We start from the raw sequence: 21,245 nt of genomic DNA, 5'->3' as shown, positions 1-21,245 counted from the left end.
CCAAACTAGATAAATTAGGTTAATCAGCCATTGGACTTGAATGTAGATTAGACTTGAGTTGGTTATAAATTAGGGTAGCTCGACGGCGAGCGGCGGAATTATTAGGAGGGGTGCCGTGCGGCACCCCTCGTTCCATGTGCTGGTACGCCGCCGGCACGGCAAGTGCCGACCAGCACGCCCCATGCCGGTCAGCACGGCAATCCATGTCCTGAATAGTATGCCTACTGATTAAGGTACTGCAGTACCTTAAGAAAATTGAAGGCTACTATATATACAGTATACAGAATTATGCAGAAAGTGTGGACTTTAGATGTCTGATACAAACTACATATTTATTAATTCTACTTAATATATTATGTCATCAATTCACCTATGCAAGCTTCAAATTTCAAACTTGAAAAATTCAAACAAGAGGAAGCAAGGCAGTAAATAATCAAGAGGCAGAAGTTCAACACAACATGCTAATAGTCATAAATAGTTTCACTTAAAATAAACCAATTATCTTTCAAATGCAGTTAACGAGAAGCCGTCAAGTGTCCAATAGACAAACATTTTCTCTAAGGAAAATACAATAAGCTGTCATTCAAAGCTGGGAACCTGCATCATGGTATAGTAGTAATACCTTTTCCTCTAGATAAACATTAAGGCGCTGGTATACCAAATCAAATTCGCTACGGCTAATTTCACAGATTTTTCTCCATGCATCACGGTACTTTGCTTCCCCTCCCTATCATTCAATAAACAATTCAAAATAAAGTGAAAAGACAATTATCTAGTCAAATTGAGAGTACCATCTCTTTGTGATGTTGTAAAAAATGAACTTTCCTGGACCATTAAAGATTATGTACAATATACTCTGCATCAAAAAGGAAAGATATTCACCTGCAGTCGAACAACTGCCTGCTGAGCCCTTTCTACAAAGGCTGGATCATCATCAAACCTTTTTTTAGATGCCTTGTAGAAATCCTGAAGCAGCATTCTATATCAGAGGACTACTACTACAGAGGAAAAAGAAAGAAAGAAAACAGAAACAATACAAAAAACCAAAAAACCACAAAGAACAGCAATTTGCAGAACTTTGGTATCTCTAACTATACTTTGCTGTGCCACTTTTGGCTTGATAAAATATGTAGCACAATGCATCTGAAGAGATGTTGGACGGCCAAATAAAACACTACTTTACTGGTAAATGAATGTTATGCAAAGATACAACTTCAAGTTTAAAGGTATAAGATATTTTATGCCTCATGGCAGTGAGATAAACATGCTGTGCTTAATATGAATGGACCAGCAAAACAACAGCTCTCCAGTGAATCAAACAGCTATTGCTTGAACAACAACAACACGTATAAACTTTCATGACTAAGGGCCATTCTATCAAGAGGAAGAAGATATAAACAATACAATATTCACTTGTGCATGCAGTTATTATTTTTGGCTCCATACATGAATGAATACAGGATGCAAGTTTAAACCTTTTAAAAAATTATAAGAGCACATGTATGTAAGCACCAGTTAAAAACTCCATGGCTGGACATTAAATCATGAACGTCTGAACTTCATGATTTTATTTTTCGTGGAAAGGATCACCAATATAACAAGATATTGTGAAAATTAATCTGTACCAACATGGACTTGATTTACATTAATGTGATATCTTTCAGCTCACCTGAAGATCTCCAATTGCCTGGTTCCCTACATCCTCCCAATTTGGGAACTTTTCAAATAAGTATTCAATCAACATGCCAAACTGCAAAAAGAGAAGAACAAATATAATTTTGCATAAAACAAAATGAGAGTTTCTTTCATTCTTTGTCATCTTATCTGATCTGACGTACAAATAATCAGAAAACTGAATAAGGTAGAGTAATAATATGGTGATGCGAAAGCACAGTAACGAAACTAGATCATGCCTCCCATGCTATTGGTATGCAACTAGACTTGACAAATACATACATAGGAAATATGTGCAAGTATGAAAGTTTAATAAACCATTTGATGCAATATGTTTTGTCCACAGCTTATTCCCTCTGTACAGCATACAAAACAAGAGAGGTACACTTAACTGCTGCAGCAAAGGCCTCTTGGATCCAAGATACAGTAAAAGATACAAAAGGTGAAGAGAGATAGACCAAAGATACATTAACATACTAAGGTATTCTAGAAACCAGAAAGCAGAACTGCCATGGTTTTCACCATGCAGGAAGTCATTAACAGTAAAAAGGAGATGATCAAGGAGAGAGAGCTCTGAATTGTTCAGATGTTTATTATATCGCACAATCACAATAATTATAAGAACACAATAAATAAGCATCAGAGACCACAAAGCAGAATAAATCTAGATCAACCAAACAACTTTATTTTGTGATATATTGAATCTTAAAAACATGTACCTGTGTACCCCAATCACCAACATGATTACGTCGAAGAACTTCAACATTCGAGAATTCAAACATTCGTGCTAGAGTATCTCCAATTATTGTGGACCTTAAATTGCCAACATGCATTTCTTTTGCTATATTAGGTGATGAAAAATCAATCACTACCCTGCCTACTGGCAGAACTGGTGCCCAATTCTTGATGCCTTCTATTAGCATGTCTTGTATTCTCTGAAATAACACAGTTTAATTAATCAAGATGGATTGTTAAAGAAGTCCGTATTAATATAAGCAACAGATGATTTCTCCTAACCTTTGACACCCATTTGTTTGACAAGATTATATTCACAAAACCAGGTCCTGCAACAGAAGTAGATTCAATAATATCTGATGGAGGTAGGTTCATTGCAATGGCCTGGGAGTTAGTCATTACCAAGTGTCAAAAAAAATAAAATAAAATAAAATGCACAAAAATAAAAAGGTGGAACCACTTATTTGGAAATTAATAAAGCAGAACACCACAAGATTGTCAACTAATTCAGTACAAACTAAGGGATAGTATAAAAAAGAGCACCTGTCCAACAGAATTGGGGTTTCTAAAATTTGTTCCGGATCCTTTTATTCTTGACCATAAACTCATCGCATTATTGCTGCATCACAGACTTTCAAATCTTAGTATTTACTACCAGAAAGAAAGCCATATAACAAATTTATGGAAATGAGAAGCCAAGGTTAGTGTAATGATGAACGGTGTGAATGCTACCATTTACCGGTGCAAGATAACCAAAGATACAGGCTAGAAATATACCACTGGTAATCACCATATTGTGCTGTACAAACTGCAACCAGTGGCTCTACATCCAGCAAATCTGGGACTGTTGCTTGAAGTGATGATTTGACTAACTTCGACAGTTGCTGCTTGACACTTCCACTTCTATCTTCATCCTGTTATATATGTGATCTATTTCAGCTATGCCATCATAATGATGTAAACACAGGTGGCAATTATGTCAGGTTAGATGGATTTGTATCAAGTACATAAGAAAATAATCAAATATTAATCACTTGATTCAGTGCATCTATGCAGTACCAAAATCAAAATGCCTAGATAGATATGAGAGAAGTGACAAGAGGCTAGTTGATGGACAAATGGGTGATAGGATGATACAGACCCTTGGATCCTGTTATGCAAGAAAATTGAAGCATGAAATAAACAATAAAACTGAAGATCTGTAAGGATGGAGAATGAAACAAGAATGGCCTTGTTCCTAGTCAAGCAGCTCTTTTTCTTCTTCTATTTCTGAAATTTACAAATAAGCTGTTAAGCACAGATTGTGGCTAGAAATGGATTTTGATGTGAGAGGCCAAAAACATTGCCTATATACTTAATCAATCTACACGGAGGGAATTAACCAATCAAAATCAAGTTAATCTGCATAAAGTTCTAAGTATTACTAGCATTATTCAGGAAGCAAATTATTAACACAAACCAGGAAAGCATGGCCATGACCAAGCACCATGCAGCTTGTTAAAAGGACAAGCAGTGGGTCAAATACATCTAAGGAAACAACTTGTAAGAATTTTACTCACAGCATTCCGTGCTTGCTCTTGAGGAGGAGCAGAAGTGGAAACCCCGTCTCCCATGGCTGTTGTCGGGCTTAGGGTCTTTCTCATTGTAAAATCTGTCGAGTTTCACAATATCCAACCAAACCATTTAAAAATTATAACATTTCAAACCATCCACCCTCACAGGAATTTCAACAAACATCTTCAACGCAAAGGCCCAATCATATCCAATACCCCAAAAGAATATATAAAGGAAATGAAATACCACCATCTGACCAACACCCAAGAAATGAAATACCACTATTCACCTATGTAACTATCTGTTGACTTACGTAGGTAACCGAAGTAAGTGAATTTTAAGCTTTTGAAATAGTCGAATTTAAAAAAAATCATTAGAAATAAAATTGCAGAGAACAGGAATAAGGAGGAAGAGCTCAAAAAATGGTCATAGCCCTTCCTAATAAGGAAAAGTTTCCCTTTAGAATAATCTATATTTTGTGTATAAATTGGGAACATGTTATATCGTTTCACTATACTTCATTAAATGAAAATGAGAGTTATTAGAAACTTTCAAAAGGTACGGCAATGATAAATTGGTCAAAAAACAGTAAAATAGGGAGAATTTGCACTAGAAACTTAAAATAAGGAAAAAGTGCAACCTAAAACATATCTTGGGTATTTAAAGCAACACTCTCTTCGGTTTTTTAGGGTCTTTTCTATTCTTTTTTAATTTTGTTTTGTTTTGTTTTTTTTCCTTTTTCTTTTATTTTGTTGCTTAAATATCAATTTTGGGCTTTTTCTATACTTCTGATAGATTATAAATGGTTAGGATTAGAGTTGCTAGATTAATATTACTCTTTTTTGGTTAAAAAAGAAAGAAAACTAACACTATATATTGTGCATGTTAGGATAGCCTGATTTTAAATGTCAGTGCATCTGCATTAGGTAAAAAGATTTTTTTTTCTTTCCAAACATTGTGAAAAATGAGTTTTCTCAATGGGATGAGCTCCTACTCGGACTTTATTAAAATATCTTAGGCCATATATCAAAAATAGTTATTGATTACTAGTATTTTTTATAATTTTTATTTAATTATAAGTTCTACAAAACCCCTTGTCTTATTTAATCTTTTTTTGCCATAAGTATGCTGAAAAAATTTATACAAGATTTACAACCAGCTTGAATTTATCTAACCCATTTAGCCAATGGGCTCTAGCGAATTGAAACAAGTGTTAAGGGCCAATGATGGCCATGCTGTAAGAGAATGAAAGAGAAAGGTAAGGAATACTCATTTTCTCCTTCGCAGTCACCGCCGCTCGTCTCCGCCATCGTCGTCGATCCGGATTCGGATCTGCAACTTAAATTTTTAAACCCCTCTCTCTCTCTCATTCTCTCTCTCGATCTTTTTTCTTTCTCGGGTTAGGGCACCCGAGAAGCTTGGGCGACAACAACAGCGAAGGCGAGTGGCGATCGACGATGGGTAGCTCGATGATGAGATCAATAGCGGGCGGGGAAGTTAGAAGGGGTGCCATGTGGCATCCCTCGTGCCACGTGCCGGTACACTGCCGGCACAGCCATCTATGTTAATGACCTTAAGTGGGTTGGCTCAAGTACTAGCCCATTTAGGCGGCTATCTAGGATTAGGTTGATAAAAAATTATAATTATAAATTTACGGCTCAAAGCCTAATTTTCATAGGCCCCAAGCTAAACCTTTAAGTGCCCAAGAAAACTAACCTTATTAATATAGTGAACTTATCCGAACAAATTCCTAGTCCTATCTAATTAGTAACGATTTTTTTCATAACGACATTTAATTAGTTGTACCTCAGAACTATAACAAATCAATCCAATTGTTACGCTAGTCTAATTCAACAATAAAAAAGAAGTTATTTAAATTTTCTATAAAATTTCACATTTAACTTGAATATGTTATCTCTCTCTTTCTCTTTATCTTTTGCTTTCTCTTACATAAGTAAAAAAAAAATAACACATCTCTATCTCTCACGAACCACAACTCGATGAGTCCCGCTTAGAGGCATACCAAAAAAAAATAGTAACTATATGCTATGCGGGCTTGCAGGCAAACAAGCCCCCAAAGGAAAAAAAGAGTTGGGTAACCTTAGTGATTGCTTTTTTACAAGTCTTAAGCCTGCAACTATATGGACTTAAGGCTTGTAAGTTAACAAACCTTTAAAACTGGGGTAAAAAATTAATAAAACAACTTTTAATACTTATGAGCTTACAAGCCTTAAGTCTGCACGGTTGTAGACTTAAGGTTTGTAAATCTGCAATCATTTTGATATCTTTCAAAAAAAAGAAAAAGAAAACTATCATTAAAAAAATAATAATATTTTTATACGAACATGCATTTTTTTCACTTTTTAAAATCACAGTAAAGGTAATACTTACATTCTTCGTTTAATTCACAAACAAACACCTAATTTTCTTAGCCTAGTTTAAGGTACCCAAAATAAGATTAAGAAATAAGTCTAGCTAACCACGTTTAGATGTTAGACTCAAGCCAAACAAAGCTCTTGTTTACTGATCCCTGATCCCTTGCTCGCACATTTACTGCTAAATGTTGAAACTAGGTATAATTATATTTATATGAAACATTTCGCTACATCTTACTTGTAGATTGTTGAATGCAAATTTCCATCACATAATAAAAATGATGCATCACTAATTTGACATCATTATTATACTTTTACAATCTAATAAAAGATGTTACATAAATCAATATGAGACCATGAAAAAAAATGATCCAATGGCCAAGGCACCAAATAATGACTTTCAGCATAATTTCCATATCCTACTATTTCTCGACCAACTGGGTGAGGGTGAAAAAGAATAATCAGAAGAAAAAAAAAAGCTCAAGATGCTAATAGCCTAATACCAAAACTAATTGGTTCAATTACAATCTAAATTGGCCATACTAATCATAAAGAGACCAAAAGATAAGTGGAGATGCACTTATTAATTGATAGACATCAAAAAGATTGGCTTATTCGGATTGGGATCAGCCAGACCTGATCCCAATCAAATGATTGGGATCAGCCAGGATCAACCGATCTTGATCTAGATAGAGATCAATAGATTTTGGGTCAATCGGGCCTCCATTACAGATCTAACCTAGATCTAACCTAGGGACATCAATTATTGATGTACATAATCTGAACTCTCTCTCTCTCTTTCTCTCTCTCTCTCACTTTATTCTCTTTTTCTCTCCTTACCATAGAGTCATCATTTCTTATGGAGAAATCTAACTCTAATAAACTCCAACATGTAAATTTTTAATTTGTTTCTTTATTTCTCTCTTAGTTTTTAATTTCATATTATTCTAATATGATATATCGAGGGAGAGAAATTTAAAAATAAAAACACAAATAATCATCTGATTGATTTAAATTATATCTTTTTATAAAGGAGATATAGGGATTGAATAGAGAGAAACTGAAAAAGTACATACATATCAGCGACGTTGTAATCATGATGTTGCTTCCTATTACTATAGTTCATCAAATATTCATTGTTTAGAACCATCACAATATCTATATACTAGTTATTATCCTTAGTATTCTAAGACACAAGATTCATATATTAATTATAATCCTCCTCAAAAATAATAAAATTTATTTGATATGACTAACATGATGCAATCACTCTTTGGAGCACCAATCCCTATACATCATTGTTTACAAATTTATGGTAATTATGATGACGACGACCACAGGAATATATGGGAGTCCGCTCGATATTCAACGAAGTTTTAATTTTTGAATAAGTTAGTACTTTTTATAATTTTTAGGATTCATATGAAAAAAATCATTAATTTATTTATTATTTTAACATTTTTTAGAAATTTTCTTACATTTTTAAATAATATTTAAATTTTAGGTAATAAAAAAAATCATCTGATTAAGCCAATCAATACAACTAATACGTACCGCTTTTTCAGGAGACTTGTCCTGAACCCAATTTTTCAAACCTTGCATGTGATCAATAATGAAGTCAATCATTCAAGGGTGTGACTAGAAAAGGAAAAGAAGAATTTTAGTAGAATTCTTTTGTTGTCACCTTGACCCTTTGATGAATCTTAAATATAAGAAAGTACTGGCGTACTGGAAGATCAGATGTCAACAAATTTACCTTAATCATTAGTTTATAAACCTAAACTCAACACTCAACTACACAGATCAAATTTACATATCAAGTGAACAACATCAAGATGTCCTGTTCTCAATCTAAAGTTGACGTACATGTGTACAACTGAGTTCGCTAATAACATCCATATACAAGTAAATTATTCTTCTATAAGTTAATCAGCGAATGTTTAGACTGAGGAATCTACAACACCCTCATTATTCCCACTTCCTCTGTCACTTCATTTAATTACAACTAAGCTCAGAACTTCGATTTGTCATAGAAATGCCAGACCACCATCTTTTCTAAATCCCAGACAAATCATTCATAAAGTTCCTAGAAACTGATAATATTAAGATCAAAAAAAAAACACAAAAAGGATCATTGATAATTCCGTCATTCCATAAGTTGGTGATACTCCCAAAATAGTTTCAACTGTGATTTTATCCATGACTAGGTGTATTTAACTCATGAATTTATCGAAATACAAGGTCAATTCTACTTTCCAATAGCCAAAAAGCAACGACAAGAAGTACAACGACTCTTACCTAAAGGTGGAAAGATAGACGCAGGCGTTGCCTGTGGAAAAGCCGCAGAGATGTCTAGTGATCCATTATGCTAATCCACGCCATCCTTGGGACGATCCCCTGGAAATATTAAAGCACATAACTTTACCACCTACTCGGATCACACAGTGATTCGAACGCAAACCAACCATCTATAAGCAAATCGAGAACTTAGAATCTTTGCAAGATTCTACTTGATTCCTGGAACCGGCGGCCATGGCTGGAGAGTGGGAAACGGATCGAGAAGTAGGAATTCTTCTCCTAGGGTTTCAATAGATCGAAAAAGAAGCCGAGAGGAGGAGGAAGCTGACGGAAGGAGATCGCGCAGCGGGGGATTTAAGAAAGGGAGCGAATCCGGGCAACCGCTATAAACGGTGTCGTTCTTTTATTTTGGTTTGATAGCATTACCCTACACATAAACATAAAATTATTTATTTATATTTTCTTTATTTTATTTGCATGAAAGTTTAACTTCACTGTCATTGAAATTTGTGCCTCGTATACTTTACTTTTATTTTTATATTTAGTTTGTAAACTCAATTCACTCACTCCAACAATTAAGCTCTTTTCGCAGTGGCAATCAATTAATATCATATATCAACTATTTATAAGCCTAAGGCTCAGCAAGTGATACTATCGCTAGCAAAATAACGCAAATATATAAATACACCTAATTTAGAGAATGCAAGGATATTTAAACAACTACTTACCATGATAGAAAATGAGTTATATATCTAGTTAGCACTGTTTGACCCAATACATGTTAACTCTATCCACAATCATTTAGTATGTCTAACATTTGGCCTAAAGGAGGGTAGACTTTAGTGGTCGAATAGCTTGCCCTCACCCGACAAACAACATTATTGATTGTTGCCATTATATATTAAAAACTTCAGTCATAAACATATTAAAGTCAGCATCGCACATTAATACTACCTATCCAAGCCCTCAACTCAGTATTATTGTACTACCATGTGAAAATCATAAGTCGTCACTCAAGAATACACTCACCTTGAGTCATTAAATACCACACCACGAGGTCCTTGTCATCCTATCCATCTATCTTCAACATAAATACTTTAAAAGGTTTGACCCTCGTCAATTGACAATATATCACTTATAGCCTGGCGAATAACATGTCTGATTATTTATAATCCACAAATTGAGATCTCAAGCTTAGGCCCTACTATATAATAATAATATAATTCTCTCCTCTCTTACTCTGGCTAGAGATTGTGTTGGATACTATTGAAACATAGATATCACCCTCTTCGTAGAAGTGCATGTGTTCAAGTGGCATGCTAATATACAGCAAAAGTAAGCACAATGGAAAAAATCATTATCATATAATAATTTGTGTTATCAAATATAAGCATGCTAATAGATATGCATATCAATTCTGATAAAAGTAATCATATCAACCAGCAAGTTAAATTATCATATGCAACTACAATATTTAGGTTATCATGTCACCGACAATTATTTTGGAATGCAATTTAACACATCACATCAAGTAATCATTGCAAAGATTGATAATCCACTTGCTTGGACACGCTAAATTTTCTTGGTGACAAATTGTGTTGTTCTACTCTTGGTTTGCTATGGGGTTACCATTGGTTTCATGAGGTTCTACTATAGAATATTGAGTCAAAAACTCACACCAATATTTAAAAACCAACAAAATAGCCAAAAGGCCCACAAGGGACTCGGGCCTAGCTTGAAGTGAGCTCAGGCTAGGCCAGGCTATTTCAACCCAAACAGGGTGGGCCAAGCTGGGCACACCAAGCCAGCCCAACAAAGTGGCTCAAGTTGGGCTAACCTAGCCTAGCCCTTGATGAGCTCGAGCTCAAGCCATCCATCCCACCCATTAGCGCACTATAATTAGGCTTGAGTTCAACTAGCCTAATTGGGTTAAGTTTACCAAATTAGAGGAGGGTTCCACCCTTATTCCCCTCCATCTCACTCTCATGACTAAAGAGGGGAAGGAAAAGGTGTTGGTGAGGTAGAACAATCATGCGAGAAGGGAGCAAGGAGAGAAGGTTGTCCCAAGGAGTTTTAGGCAAGGACGCACCCCTTATGCACCTGTCGGTGACCAAAGGACAAGGAGGAAGATGGAGGAAGATGGAGGAAGCCAAGGTGATTTGACGCAAAGGAGAGGAGAGATAGCGTGGGTAGGTTTTGGGTGGGGCGAGAGAAGATGGGGAACAAAATAATGAGGTTGTCGTCACCCATTGAGGATGTCAATGGGAGTCCCGATGGACTAAGCGAGGCCGAGGCAAATACCCTCAACCAACCACCTTTGGAAAACACCAAGAGTGGAGGAACAACTCCAAGCTAAAGCCCCACAGCTTGGCCAAGCACTTGTTGGCGGTAACAATTATGACCCAGCTAGGCTAGGAATTCAAGTCTTGAGTTTGAGCATTCGAACGCCCCTGACAGGCATTCAAACGCCTTAGTCTAAGAGTTAGTCGAGCTTCTAGGCATTTGAATGCTTTGGCAACAAGGTTCCTTTATTTGCTTACTAGATGACTTTTGTCATTTAGATCAGATGTGAGTGTATTTGCTTTCTAATTCTTTGTTTATGTGTATTAGTTGTTGCTTAAGCAGATTAGTCCGATCAAGCTTGTTCAATTCGATTAATTGAGTCAAGTTAAGAAGTCACCTATAAATATTATGGTGAGCACCTAAATTGAGCAACTTTGGATTATTGAAATCCTAGTTGGTCTACCTCTCTTCCTCTATCAATCCTCCTCCCTTATTTGACCATCACCAAGTTTGGCCGACCACCACCCATGGCTGACCAAGCCACCTACCTCCTTGTTCGACCACTTCCTTAACCCTAAGGAACAATCCATCTTCTCCGTTCTTCTTTCTTCCCTAAACTATCTCTTATAGCTTTACATCACCACTATCTTAACACTCCACCACCTACCCTTCCGGTGCCACCCCTTTATCGTTGGCCTACCACCACTACCCACACTTTGGAGTCCGTGCCTCCATCCACGGATTCTCGGAACTAGTTTGGAATGTCCACCCCCACCTCTAACAATTGGTCTCACAATATCCTACGATCTAGCTATCACGATCTTGAGATACTAAATTCATTGGATTCTCTTCTGGAGCCATAACACATTGATCAAATAGCTAGATAAATATCTCTCAAAAATTTTGCCCTAATTTCTGTCCAGAATCAATTGTAGATAAGAACGAGTCATTTTGAGGAAAGATCATAATTGTAATTATCTGATTCTAGAAGTTGCAAAAAAATTGATCCAAAATAAAAAAATAAATTAAATAAACTTATAGATTACATAATATAAAATTATGTATAGTTGAGTCTAGCAAACACTATTTCTTCCAAAAATATTGATGTCGATCTCCCAAGATACAATAACTATCTTGCACTCAAAAAGAAGTCGCCTGCAAACTCATGACCTATTTAAAGAATTAAACAGTCATGTCAAAGGGATGTAGACAGTTGGATTAAGGCATCTGGTCATGAAAGGATACACCCCTTTAGGTCTAAGTGGACTAACTACTTATGCACCACTTTGGGTTGACTTTACCTGCACGCATGAACCTAGTCAAACCGGGTCGACTGGCGCGTGTGTGTGTTGATTTATAAAGATTCATTTATTTACAAAATAAGTACCTCTTTTGAGACCCAAAGCCAATAAAAAGTTTGTTACTTACATACAATACAAATATTTCTCAAACATCAAATATGATATAAAACTCAATTCTCTTTATTTTTTTTTTATTATCATGATACTCATTTTAAAGCCAATTTTTATTCACATTTTTCATGAATTTGAAAAAGTGAATATATGATATTAAAGTACTCTTTGAGATTTTTAATTCTACTATTAATCCACCATTAATAGTGTATGGAACCCACTTAAATCTGGGCTCAAAGTTAATAAAATATTCATATTCAAATATATGATATTTCTAATAGTACTCTCTTCTAGAGTTGTCAAAATAAACGAGTGGCTCGGGCTTGGCTTGATTGAAGCTCAAGCTCGACTCGACCTGGCTGAAGCTGAACCAACCCTGAGCCGAATTAGAAGGCTCAAAATCAATTTCGAGCCGAGCTTGAGCTAGAGTTGGCTCGCTTAGGCTCGGCTCGATAGGCTTAGTATATAAGGGATTATCAAATTAGAAACCCTAACCTCAACTCCCAAGTCCCAAACACAGCCGCTCAACTATCCCTAGCTCTCCCTCAGTCGTCACTTGCTTGGTCGCTCAGATCTTCTTTCTCCACTGTCGGCTCATCAGCTCATCCTTCTCCACTATCGGCCTACCTCCTCCTCTCCTTTGTCAAGCCAACTCCTCCTCCTCAAGCCACCACCTCGTGCTAGTCTTCCTCCTCAAGCCGCCGACGCCTCATCCGCCTCGATCCATCACCTTGTCCTTCCACTATTGACCTGTCGCCTGCATCCTTCTCCACTGTTGACCTGTTGCCTTATCCTTCTCCACTGTTGACCTGTCCCTTATCCTCCTCAACAAGCTGTCCACCTCCTCCTCCTCCTCAAGCCGGCCGCCCAATGCTCATCTTCCTTCTCAAGCCATCGCATGTGCTCATCCTCCTCCTTAAGCCGCCGTCTTGTCATCATCCTCCTCTTATATCTTATTTCAACTTAGACAAGTTGTGGCTTGGTTCGGGCTTAGTCTAGCCCAGCTCGAGTTGAGCTAAGCTGAGCCTAACCAGAGAAAGACGGTTGCGACTTTTATAATTTCTAACCCAAGATTTCTTTTTTTCCAACAAAAATCTAGTCTACAAGAGATGAAAGGAGGAGCCAAGCAGTACTTGTTATAGAGCAAGTATTCAAAAGAGCATGTGATAAGGAGTTTGGATAAGCTCACGTAGAAGCAATACTATAATTATATCATAGTAAATATCAATACTAGTAGGATTCAAATTCGAGTGTCCTCATACAACTAGAGCTTTTTTAACCGACTACTAAGTTCTATCTAATTTATTATTAGTTTTTATGTAATCATACCAAAACTCTCTTAACTTTTTTTTCTCTCTTTCCAATAGAATAAGATTAAATAATCCCTAAAAAGCCTAAGAATTAGTCATATGATAGTCACGAGATATTTGTCAAAAAGAAAGAAAGATATCTAAGATAACTAATGGAACGACCATTTCATATATATTTTAAAAGTCTAGACTTAACTATCTCTATAATAAATTATTACAATGATTAATCCTTAATTCAGACAGAACCTGAAACATATTTATTAAACTGAAAGAAATGCACCACATCAATCATCTAATCCCAATCTCATTGGCAACCAGTTTAGAATTTAAAGACGGCTTGCTTCCCGGAGCACCGCCGGTTTAAAGCTTGCCATGCCGGTGATTTCTCTTCCGGTCACCAAACTGTTTATCTCGAATGAGCCTTCGTATGAAAAGATTGCCTCCATATCGCAGAACGCCTGCAGCAATAAGAATTAAGTTAAGAATAACAAGATATATGCATGGATGGATTGCTTAGTTTCTTTAATTATTCTAAAAATCCTTTGGACATAATCTGATTTAATATAAATTAAATGGAAGAAATAATATGTTCTTTGTCACCTTTGCTACGAGAAAGTCAGTCAAAATTCCATTGCCACCCAATAGTTCTCGACCAAGAGAGACCGTCTCCCTTGCCCTTAATGAACTCCATGCCTGAGAACCATTAACTTCACTTAATTGCTTTGAAGAAAGAAGATGATCAAAAGACTATATATAAAAGCTATTGGAATAAAAAAAAAAAAGTGTTCTAAAATATCACTCCATGATAATTAACTCTTTCAAAAATTCACTATGTCTTTTATAACATAATATTCATTAAAATATATATCCCTAAAATGAATATCTTTAAAAAAAATTATAGGAAAAAAATATTATATTCTAGTTTTACACATTTCTCTTAGTTAAGAATATTTTTATATATTATTTATCAAACTATTGAGACATAACTTAAAATCCATGTAAATAACTTATATTTTAAAATGTATACATGCAATAATCAATGCAAATAAGATATTTTTTAAGTGCATATATATACAAAGAAAAATCCTAATAAATGGTTGTTAAAGTTGCGAGAGTAGAATAAAATAAATTTTTTTCTTAATTATAAATGATTAGATTTGCGAGACAGAATAATAATTTGAAAAGAGCTCAATAATTTCGACGACAATAATGATTAATTTGCAGACCTTTGCCAAGCTCGCATGGCCAGGAGTCATCTCTCCAGATTCATATAACTTACAGAGACGCCAACCAAGAAGATGCATAGCTTGGATATTGCCAAGCATGCTCACTAGCTTCTCTTGGTTAAGCTGGAATGCTGCTAATGGAGCTCCAAATTGCTTCCTCTCTTTAAGATACCTATTTCAAAGATTAAAACAAATAATAATAAGATAATTATTGCATTTAGATGTATGAAAAATAATAATAATAAATGATTTCTTCTTCTTCTTCTTTTTTACCGATGACACATATCATATACTCCCATAGATATGCCAATAGCTTGCCATGAAATCATAACTCTTGCAACGGCAAGAATCTAATTCAAAAAGATAGAACAAATTAGAGTAGCATAGTGAAATATATGTATATATATATATATAAGCACATTAAATAGGTTGGAAGATAATCCCTAATTGTTTACTTTCATTATAATTGTTTGTTTGATATTTACAATAAGCTAAAGCAAGAGTACCATTAATTTTTTTTATTTAAACATAATGAAATATTTTGCAATAGGATTATTGAACTCTTTAGAAAATACCATTCCATTACTTAAATCTAATTAATTATAGTTAAAATTAAAGTTACATTAAAAGAGGACCATTTTGCTCTTGTGTAAATTATCTAAAATGGTCTAAAAACTATCTAATATTGCATGATATTATAGTGTAATAGAAGAGAAAAGAATCACTAAACTTAGTAGCCGTTTTTAAGAATAAGTAGTTAACATAAAAATACTTAAATGTTGGATCTTGTAAAGCCCATAACAGCGGTCAAAAGTTTGATTCTCCCGTAAGTAAATATTGAGACTGATATTTAGTAACTTTCTTATCGAAGTGTTATATGCACATGATTTAAACTTAGCGTGAATTCTTTCTTATATATATCATTAATAAAAAAAGAATAAAAAGATCATAAATACATACCTTGTTAACATCCTGAAATGAATTGACTCCTGGTAATCTATCTTCATCAAGGATAAAAACGTTCTTAAAAACAGTGTCCCCATTTTGCATAATCTTTACGCTAACTTTGTTCCCAATTTTGGTGGATATTAACCCAGGTGTGCCTTTTTTCACAATAAATCTGCAAAGCAAGAAAATATAGAATTTAATACATGCAAAAATTATAATATATATTGATTATGTCATAGATTTCAGTAATGATACAAGTTCTTATAGATTAAAAAGAACGAATATCTCTAATATATGATCTATATTTTTTCTATATTATTACCGCTATGGCAATTCAGTTTACTATGTGCATCCCAAAAATGCAAAATAAATACAAATATAATTTTACCACTATTCACCTCCAATTTTACTCTGACCCTCTCTTGTATAGGTACGTCTAAAAGTAAAAATAAAATCAAACTAAAATAAAGGACTTAGAGCTGTGCTTGCGGAACTAGTTTGGGATTTGGCTCACCAATGTATTTAATATACACATCTAACGGCTTCGAGTTTGTTCCTCCTAATTCTATTTTCCCTTATATTTTATTTTAAATATGATTAAAGTTGTCAAATACATATCAATACGTTAGTGTGTATCTAATTATCCATCAAGATTGACTAACTGACATGGATCATCTCACACCACTGAAACCGTGTTCCCAACTACTCCGAATTTCCCCTTTTTTTCCCTTTTTGTCCAAAAATCGGGTGCTTTAGAAAATCTTATAAAAGCAAGAAATCTTCTAAGATATTAGCAATTAAATTCTATTTAATCTTTTAATAAAATATTTTATTGTATACAGTTTATATAAATTATATGCATTTCATTATAATAAAATGTACATCGATTATAAGAAATAATATACACTAAAGTTTTATATTCTAAATCAAAATTTAGATGTAATTAAAATTCAAAAGCCATTCCTGGAAATTGATACCCATTTATTTGGTTTGTGGTTGCATTCCTAGCAAAAACAATGAGCACATCTGCAAATGTACAGTTTCCAGTCCATCTCTTTTGGCCATCCAATATCCAACCTCCTGGGACCTATTATATATGCCAGATAAATCAAATCAAAATACCAAATGTATATAAATAAAAAAGTCCTACTAATCTTATATTACAAGTTGATGTAATACGTAAAAGATTAGTAGAATTAAAACCTTCTTTGCTGTTAGTGCCAAAGAGCTTGCATCGCTTCCATAGCCTGGCTCAGTCAAAGCCTACAAAAAGAATTAAACTTCATACACATACTCTAATCCAAGTAAAAGTTGATGGCCACCAAGTCAAACAAAGCAAAGTATAGCTTGAGATTACCCAACAACCAACAGTTTGGAGTTGGGCTAAGGATGGCAGATACTTTTGCTTTTGCTCCTCTGATCCAAACTGTTCTGCTCTTAGGCAACAAGGAAAGAAGAAATACAAAATATGAATACTGAGAAAAATAGGGTGTTGTATTAGTTCTATGAATATATATATATATATACAAGCATTAAGAAAAAAGACAATCTAACTAAAACGAGGTTGAAGAAACATCAAAGCCTTACCAATTGTAAGCATTGCGAGACAAGAATGCACCATATAAAACGCTGAACAACTCGCATCAACTCGAGCAAATTCTGCCATGATAACAGCACTTCCGAGAAACGATATCCCCGGACAGCCATAACCCTATCAGGATACATATATTTAAAACTATTAGATAATTACTTGACCCAAAAGAACATCACCTGCTACTCTTAATACCGCATGTGATAGAAAAAATAAGGTCTAGTACCATATTAAATAATTAGCTGCCTCAATAGGTTAAAGATAACAGATGAATAATGTATATCATATCTTTTGTTAACAAAAGGAACACCTCAGTGTGTGTGTGTGTGTGTGTGTATATATATATATTAAGACTTAGCAAAATACCTTGATTGTTCCTCCTGCAACACCAAGGTCAGCAAGTTTAGGAATAATATGGAAAGGAAACTCTCCTTTCTCCCAGTACTGCAGAAACAATATAATAGTTTCAGTGTTAGTGTATGGAGTACTAAAATATATAGCTGATTAGCAGCTTATGCTTTCAAAGTAATTCTTGAACTAAATATTATAATTGCCTTTGTATAATAATCTAGAATCATACATATGTAAGTTATGAAGTAAGTAATTCAATACTCTATTCTAATTTCTAATAATAATCCTAAAGGCAGTATAGCTGATTATATATATATATATCCTCAACAAATTTGAGGATTAGAGAGTCATTTAGTAATTACGCAACCATATTCTCTTTTTCCAAACATCTTTTTCTCCGTTTGAATATAAAAGATAATCATTCTTTTAAGAGATTAATTAGATTAAAAATGATACAAGGCCACCACTTCAAATCTCTCTCTCTCTCTCTCTCTCTCTCTCTCTCCAATTAATATAAATCTCCTTTGTCTGATGATATATACGTAAAAATCGAACTCATATATTTTGTTAAAAAGATAGGATTCAAATCTAATATATTAATTTTAAATATATATTCATCTCTCTCAGTATTCAAAAATAATATCCAAAATATTTAAACAAAAAAGGGTGTTTTAGCCGCTCTTTTTAACCTATTTGAGAGATAGTCAGTACACTATCTCGTTTATATTCTTAGATCCATAAACGACTAAATTTGTATCTAAACACTCATATAAAATACGAGAGTATGGAGGAAGATAAATTATAATGAATAATTGGATCATATAAAAATCTAACAAAAGAGCTTGATAAATATTAGGAATAATTCTATTTAGACACTCTTAAACTATTAATATGCATATATATCTTCTGAACTTTTTTTACCCCATACACTCCCTGATTTAAAAAGTTTTTGAATTTAAAGGTCTGTATAATTACTTTTTTATTAATAGTGTATTAGTTTAGATTATGTACATAAGTAATAAAAAAGTTTAAAGAGTGTATGTAAAAAATAATAATAGATTAGAAGATCTAAGTGGAATTATTCATAAATATTAATATATATACCACTGCCATTATCGGAGCAACTTCTTTCTCCATAAACTCTCGCACTTTCCTACGCAAAGCTCTTTCATCCGAATTTAATAAATCATCAATTCTATAATAGTCTGATACTGCACGAGAGAACAACAAATTAGTACGTAAAAAAGATAAATCTTAATAAAATAAACAAGATATGTTTAATTTATGAGTGATAGTTTCCTCTACTTATATTTAGTTTACCTCTTCTATAATCCATTTGTTTATTTTATTTTTCCCCTTCAATATGATTGCAAAATTTTCAAAATCTCAGTGAAGCTTTTCTTTATGAGCAAATAATATTACCTAGTGGTGGAAAGATGGATGCAGGCGTTGCTTGAGGAAATGCAGCAGAGATATCTAATGCCGGTAATCCAATTTGTTGATCCATGCTATACTTGGAATCATCACCTGAAACTTATGCAAGGAATTTAAGCATTATATATATATATATAGAGAGAGAGAGAGAGAGAGAGAGAGAGGAGAGAGAGAGGATAAACTCTACCTTGCTTCTTGGAAGTAGTGGCCATTGCTAGAGATTTAATGGGTTGGAGAAAGAAGTTTGGAGGATTTATAGGGGAGAGATGGGTTTGACTTCTATAATGGTGAGGAATTATGGGGAAATCGCCATTGAACGCTATCATAAAAGACAAGATAGGGTGATCAATCATCTTATCACCATGAGGAGGGAGTGGATGGATAATTGATTGATACCCTTAAATACCTCAAAATCAACTTTGATGGGTCTTATTTAAACCCGTTATGTTAGGATCTATAGATTTTTCTATTTCTATTCTTTAAGAGTTGAGTATTCCTCGCTGCAGCTTCAGTTGTCAACTTTTCATGTCCTTAAACAAAAGGAAGAAGATATCTTAAGGAGCTTTGACCAAACTAATCCTTATCTAATTTATTTTTACTGAAATAAACTACTCCTTAAATTTATTATCAAATATAATTTAATTTATTGTAGTCCTAAGCAAAAACGATGATTAATTCAGTGTTGTATATATATACATATTTATTTACTTAATTTTCCAGCAATTTAAAAATAAATTACCAAACGATAAAAGCATTAAAATGATTAGCAATTTTTAAAAATGCTATTAGTATAACCACAGTAAATTAAACCTTATTTAATAATAATTTTAAAAAAATAATCTATTTTGATAAAAGTAAAATAAAAAAAAAGGTCTAGTTTGATTAAAAAAAAAAACAAACTCTATCTATTGAGGCCCATTAATTAGTATTCCAATGATTGAGACACCTAAAATAGGGCATGCGGCGGCTATTGTCCGCCACCCCTGCTTTTGTTTTTATTTTTTAAAATAAGAAGAGATTATATATATCAAAACTAATGTTTGCAAATATAAAAGTCTCCTCTAGAGTCTGAGATTAAAATTTGCACAAGTGCATAAAGGTATCCCCATTTCAAGTACATTGGAAGAAGTCAACCTCTGTACTGATACATTTATAATCGGTAAACTCTTATGCTATGTACTAATATTGTACTACTACCCGTTCGAGTGTGCCGTTTTAATCTTTCTTAATAATGTAGGAATCATCGTAAAGGGAGGACCATCGTTTTGTCATGAATGTCAATAGATTTAGAGCTAGAAAGCTCGTTTTATTCAAGCAGGCAATGCAAAGTAAAACAAGTAAACAACTTGCTCAAAGAGTGGTATAAAAACCATTTGAATGACTCGTTTTTTCCTCCCGTTCGTGGTTACAAATGTGAATCCTCACACTCATTCCCAAAAAAAGAAAATGATGGGCATTTGCATACTAATGTGAACTCAATCCCAATCCAAATCTCTTTAAAAGTCAGCGGAATTGAAAGTTTATTTGGTCAACTGCCGTAAGGAATTAGAACAGGTTTAAAAATTCGCTTCAATCCAAATTCAGACGCCCCTCGAGTGTGTTGGATCGTCAGTGGGGTAGAAACCCAACTTGGTGTACTTTTCTTCAAAGTCTAAGAATTTCGCCGGTCTTCAATCCACTTTTGCTGCTCCTCAATCCTCATACAAGTAATACAGACATTTTTAAATGACCAATTTTTTATTTTGAACACTCATCGTCAATTACAATATCAACTCGATACGCCACTCAACTGGGCCTTCTATCCATTGCATAAGTTGATTATGTCAAGGTATTTACACTGCTAATCCAATCCTACTTTACATTATTTTTAATATTTTACATAAGCATATATATATATATATATATATATATATACTCGGTTCACATAGCTGCCCTGATAAGTCTTCTTCCAGATTCACATCTAAGATGAGGTTTTGCAGCGGAATACACAAACTTTAATGATGTCAAGTAAAACAAAATATGTAAGTTGGATAAAACAGATAAGATCAAAGATC

The 21,245-nt window shown here is 34.1% G+C and overlaps 2 protein-coding genes across 7 annotated transcripts in view; both read right to left on the bottom strand.

The window, feature by feature from the left end:
- The window catches only part of LOC140779097 (arginine--tRNA ligase, cytoplasmic-like), a 31,235-nt gene extending 22,200 nt beyond the window's left edge, over positions 1-9,035 (bottom strand). For 3 of the 5 annotated variants that reach the window (XR_012107283.1, XM_073124060.1, XM_073124064.1), the window contains exons 1-9: positions 8,637-9,035; positions 3,969-4,060; positions 3,187-3,323; positions 2,953-3,028; positions 2,692-2,793; positions 2,394-2,609; positions 1,670-1,750; positions 883-966; positions 623-727 (exon numbers count right to left, since the gene is read on the bottom strand). Coding sequence is in view for 4 of the 5 variants with exons in the window: in XM_073124060.1 (XP_072980161.1) it covers positions 623-727; positions 883-966; positions 1,670-1,750; positions 2,394-2,609; positions 2,692-2,793; positions 2,953-3,028; positions 3,187-3,323; positions 3,969-4,052 (885 nt within the window). In the remaining variant the exon portion in view is untranslated. The remainder of the gene's footprint in view (positions 1-622; positions 728-882; positions 967-1,669; positions 1,751-2,393; positions 2,610-2,691; positions 2,794-2,952; positions 3,029-3,186; positions 3,324-3,968; positions 4,061-8,636) is intronic. The other 2 variants (XM_073124062.1, XM_073124061.1) reach the window with 2 other exon arrangements.
- Positions 9,036-13,780: 4,745 nt separating this feature from the next.
- Positions 13,781-19,539, bottom strand: LOC140777228 (acyl-coenzyme A oxidase 4, peroxisomal-like). 2 transcript variants are annotated; one of them, XM_073121189.1, is made up of 13 exons: positions 19,379-19,539; positions 19,180-19,290; positions 18,862-18,968; positions 17,773-17,850; positions 17,403-17,526; positions 17,173-17,246; positions 17,019-17,078; positions 16,793-16,902; positions 15,828-15,987; positions 15,141-15,217; positions 14,868-15,039; positions 14,242-14,334; positions 13,781-14,099 (listed from the first exon to the last, which is right to left on the bottom strand). In XM_073121189.1, exons 1-13 carry the CDS (start codon positions 19,515-19,517, stop codon positions 13,968-13,970), a joined length of 1,437 nt encoding a protein of 478 aa, XP_072977290.1. In that variant the 5' UTR covers positions 19,518-19,539; the 3' UTR covers positions 13,781-13,967. The 2 variants fall into 2 exon arrangements, with proteins under 2 accessions (XP_072977290.1, XP_072977291.1); XM_073121190.1 differs by having other exon boundaries at positions 19,180-19,284.
- Positions 19,540-21,245: the final 1,706 nt, after the last annotated feature.

The sequence above is a fragment of the Typha angustifolia genome, chromosome 15 (assembly GCF_048772165.1).
Source record: "Typha angustifolia cultivar Huaian chromosome 15, ASM4877216v1, whole genome shotgun sequence".
NCBI lineage: Eukaryota > Viridiplantae > Streptophyta > Magnoliopsida > Poales > Typhaceae > Typha > Typha angustifolia.
This window is presented reverse-complemented; position numbering and strand designations above follow the sequence as displayed.

Coding starts and splice junctions, on each gene's coding strand:
- LOC140777228 (XM_073121189.1), bottom strand. CDS start 19,517: ATGATAGCGTTCAATGGCGATTTCCCCATAATTCCTCACCATTATAGA. Junction 15,218..15,827: donor CATTTCAGGATGTTAACAAG/GTATGTATTTAT, acceptor TTTTTGAATTAG/ATTCTTGCCGTTGCAAGAGT. Junction 14,100..14,241: donor CTGACTTTCTCGTAGCAAAG/GTGACAAAGAAC, acceptor TTATTGCTGCAG/GCGTTCTGCGATATGGAGGC.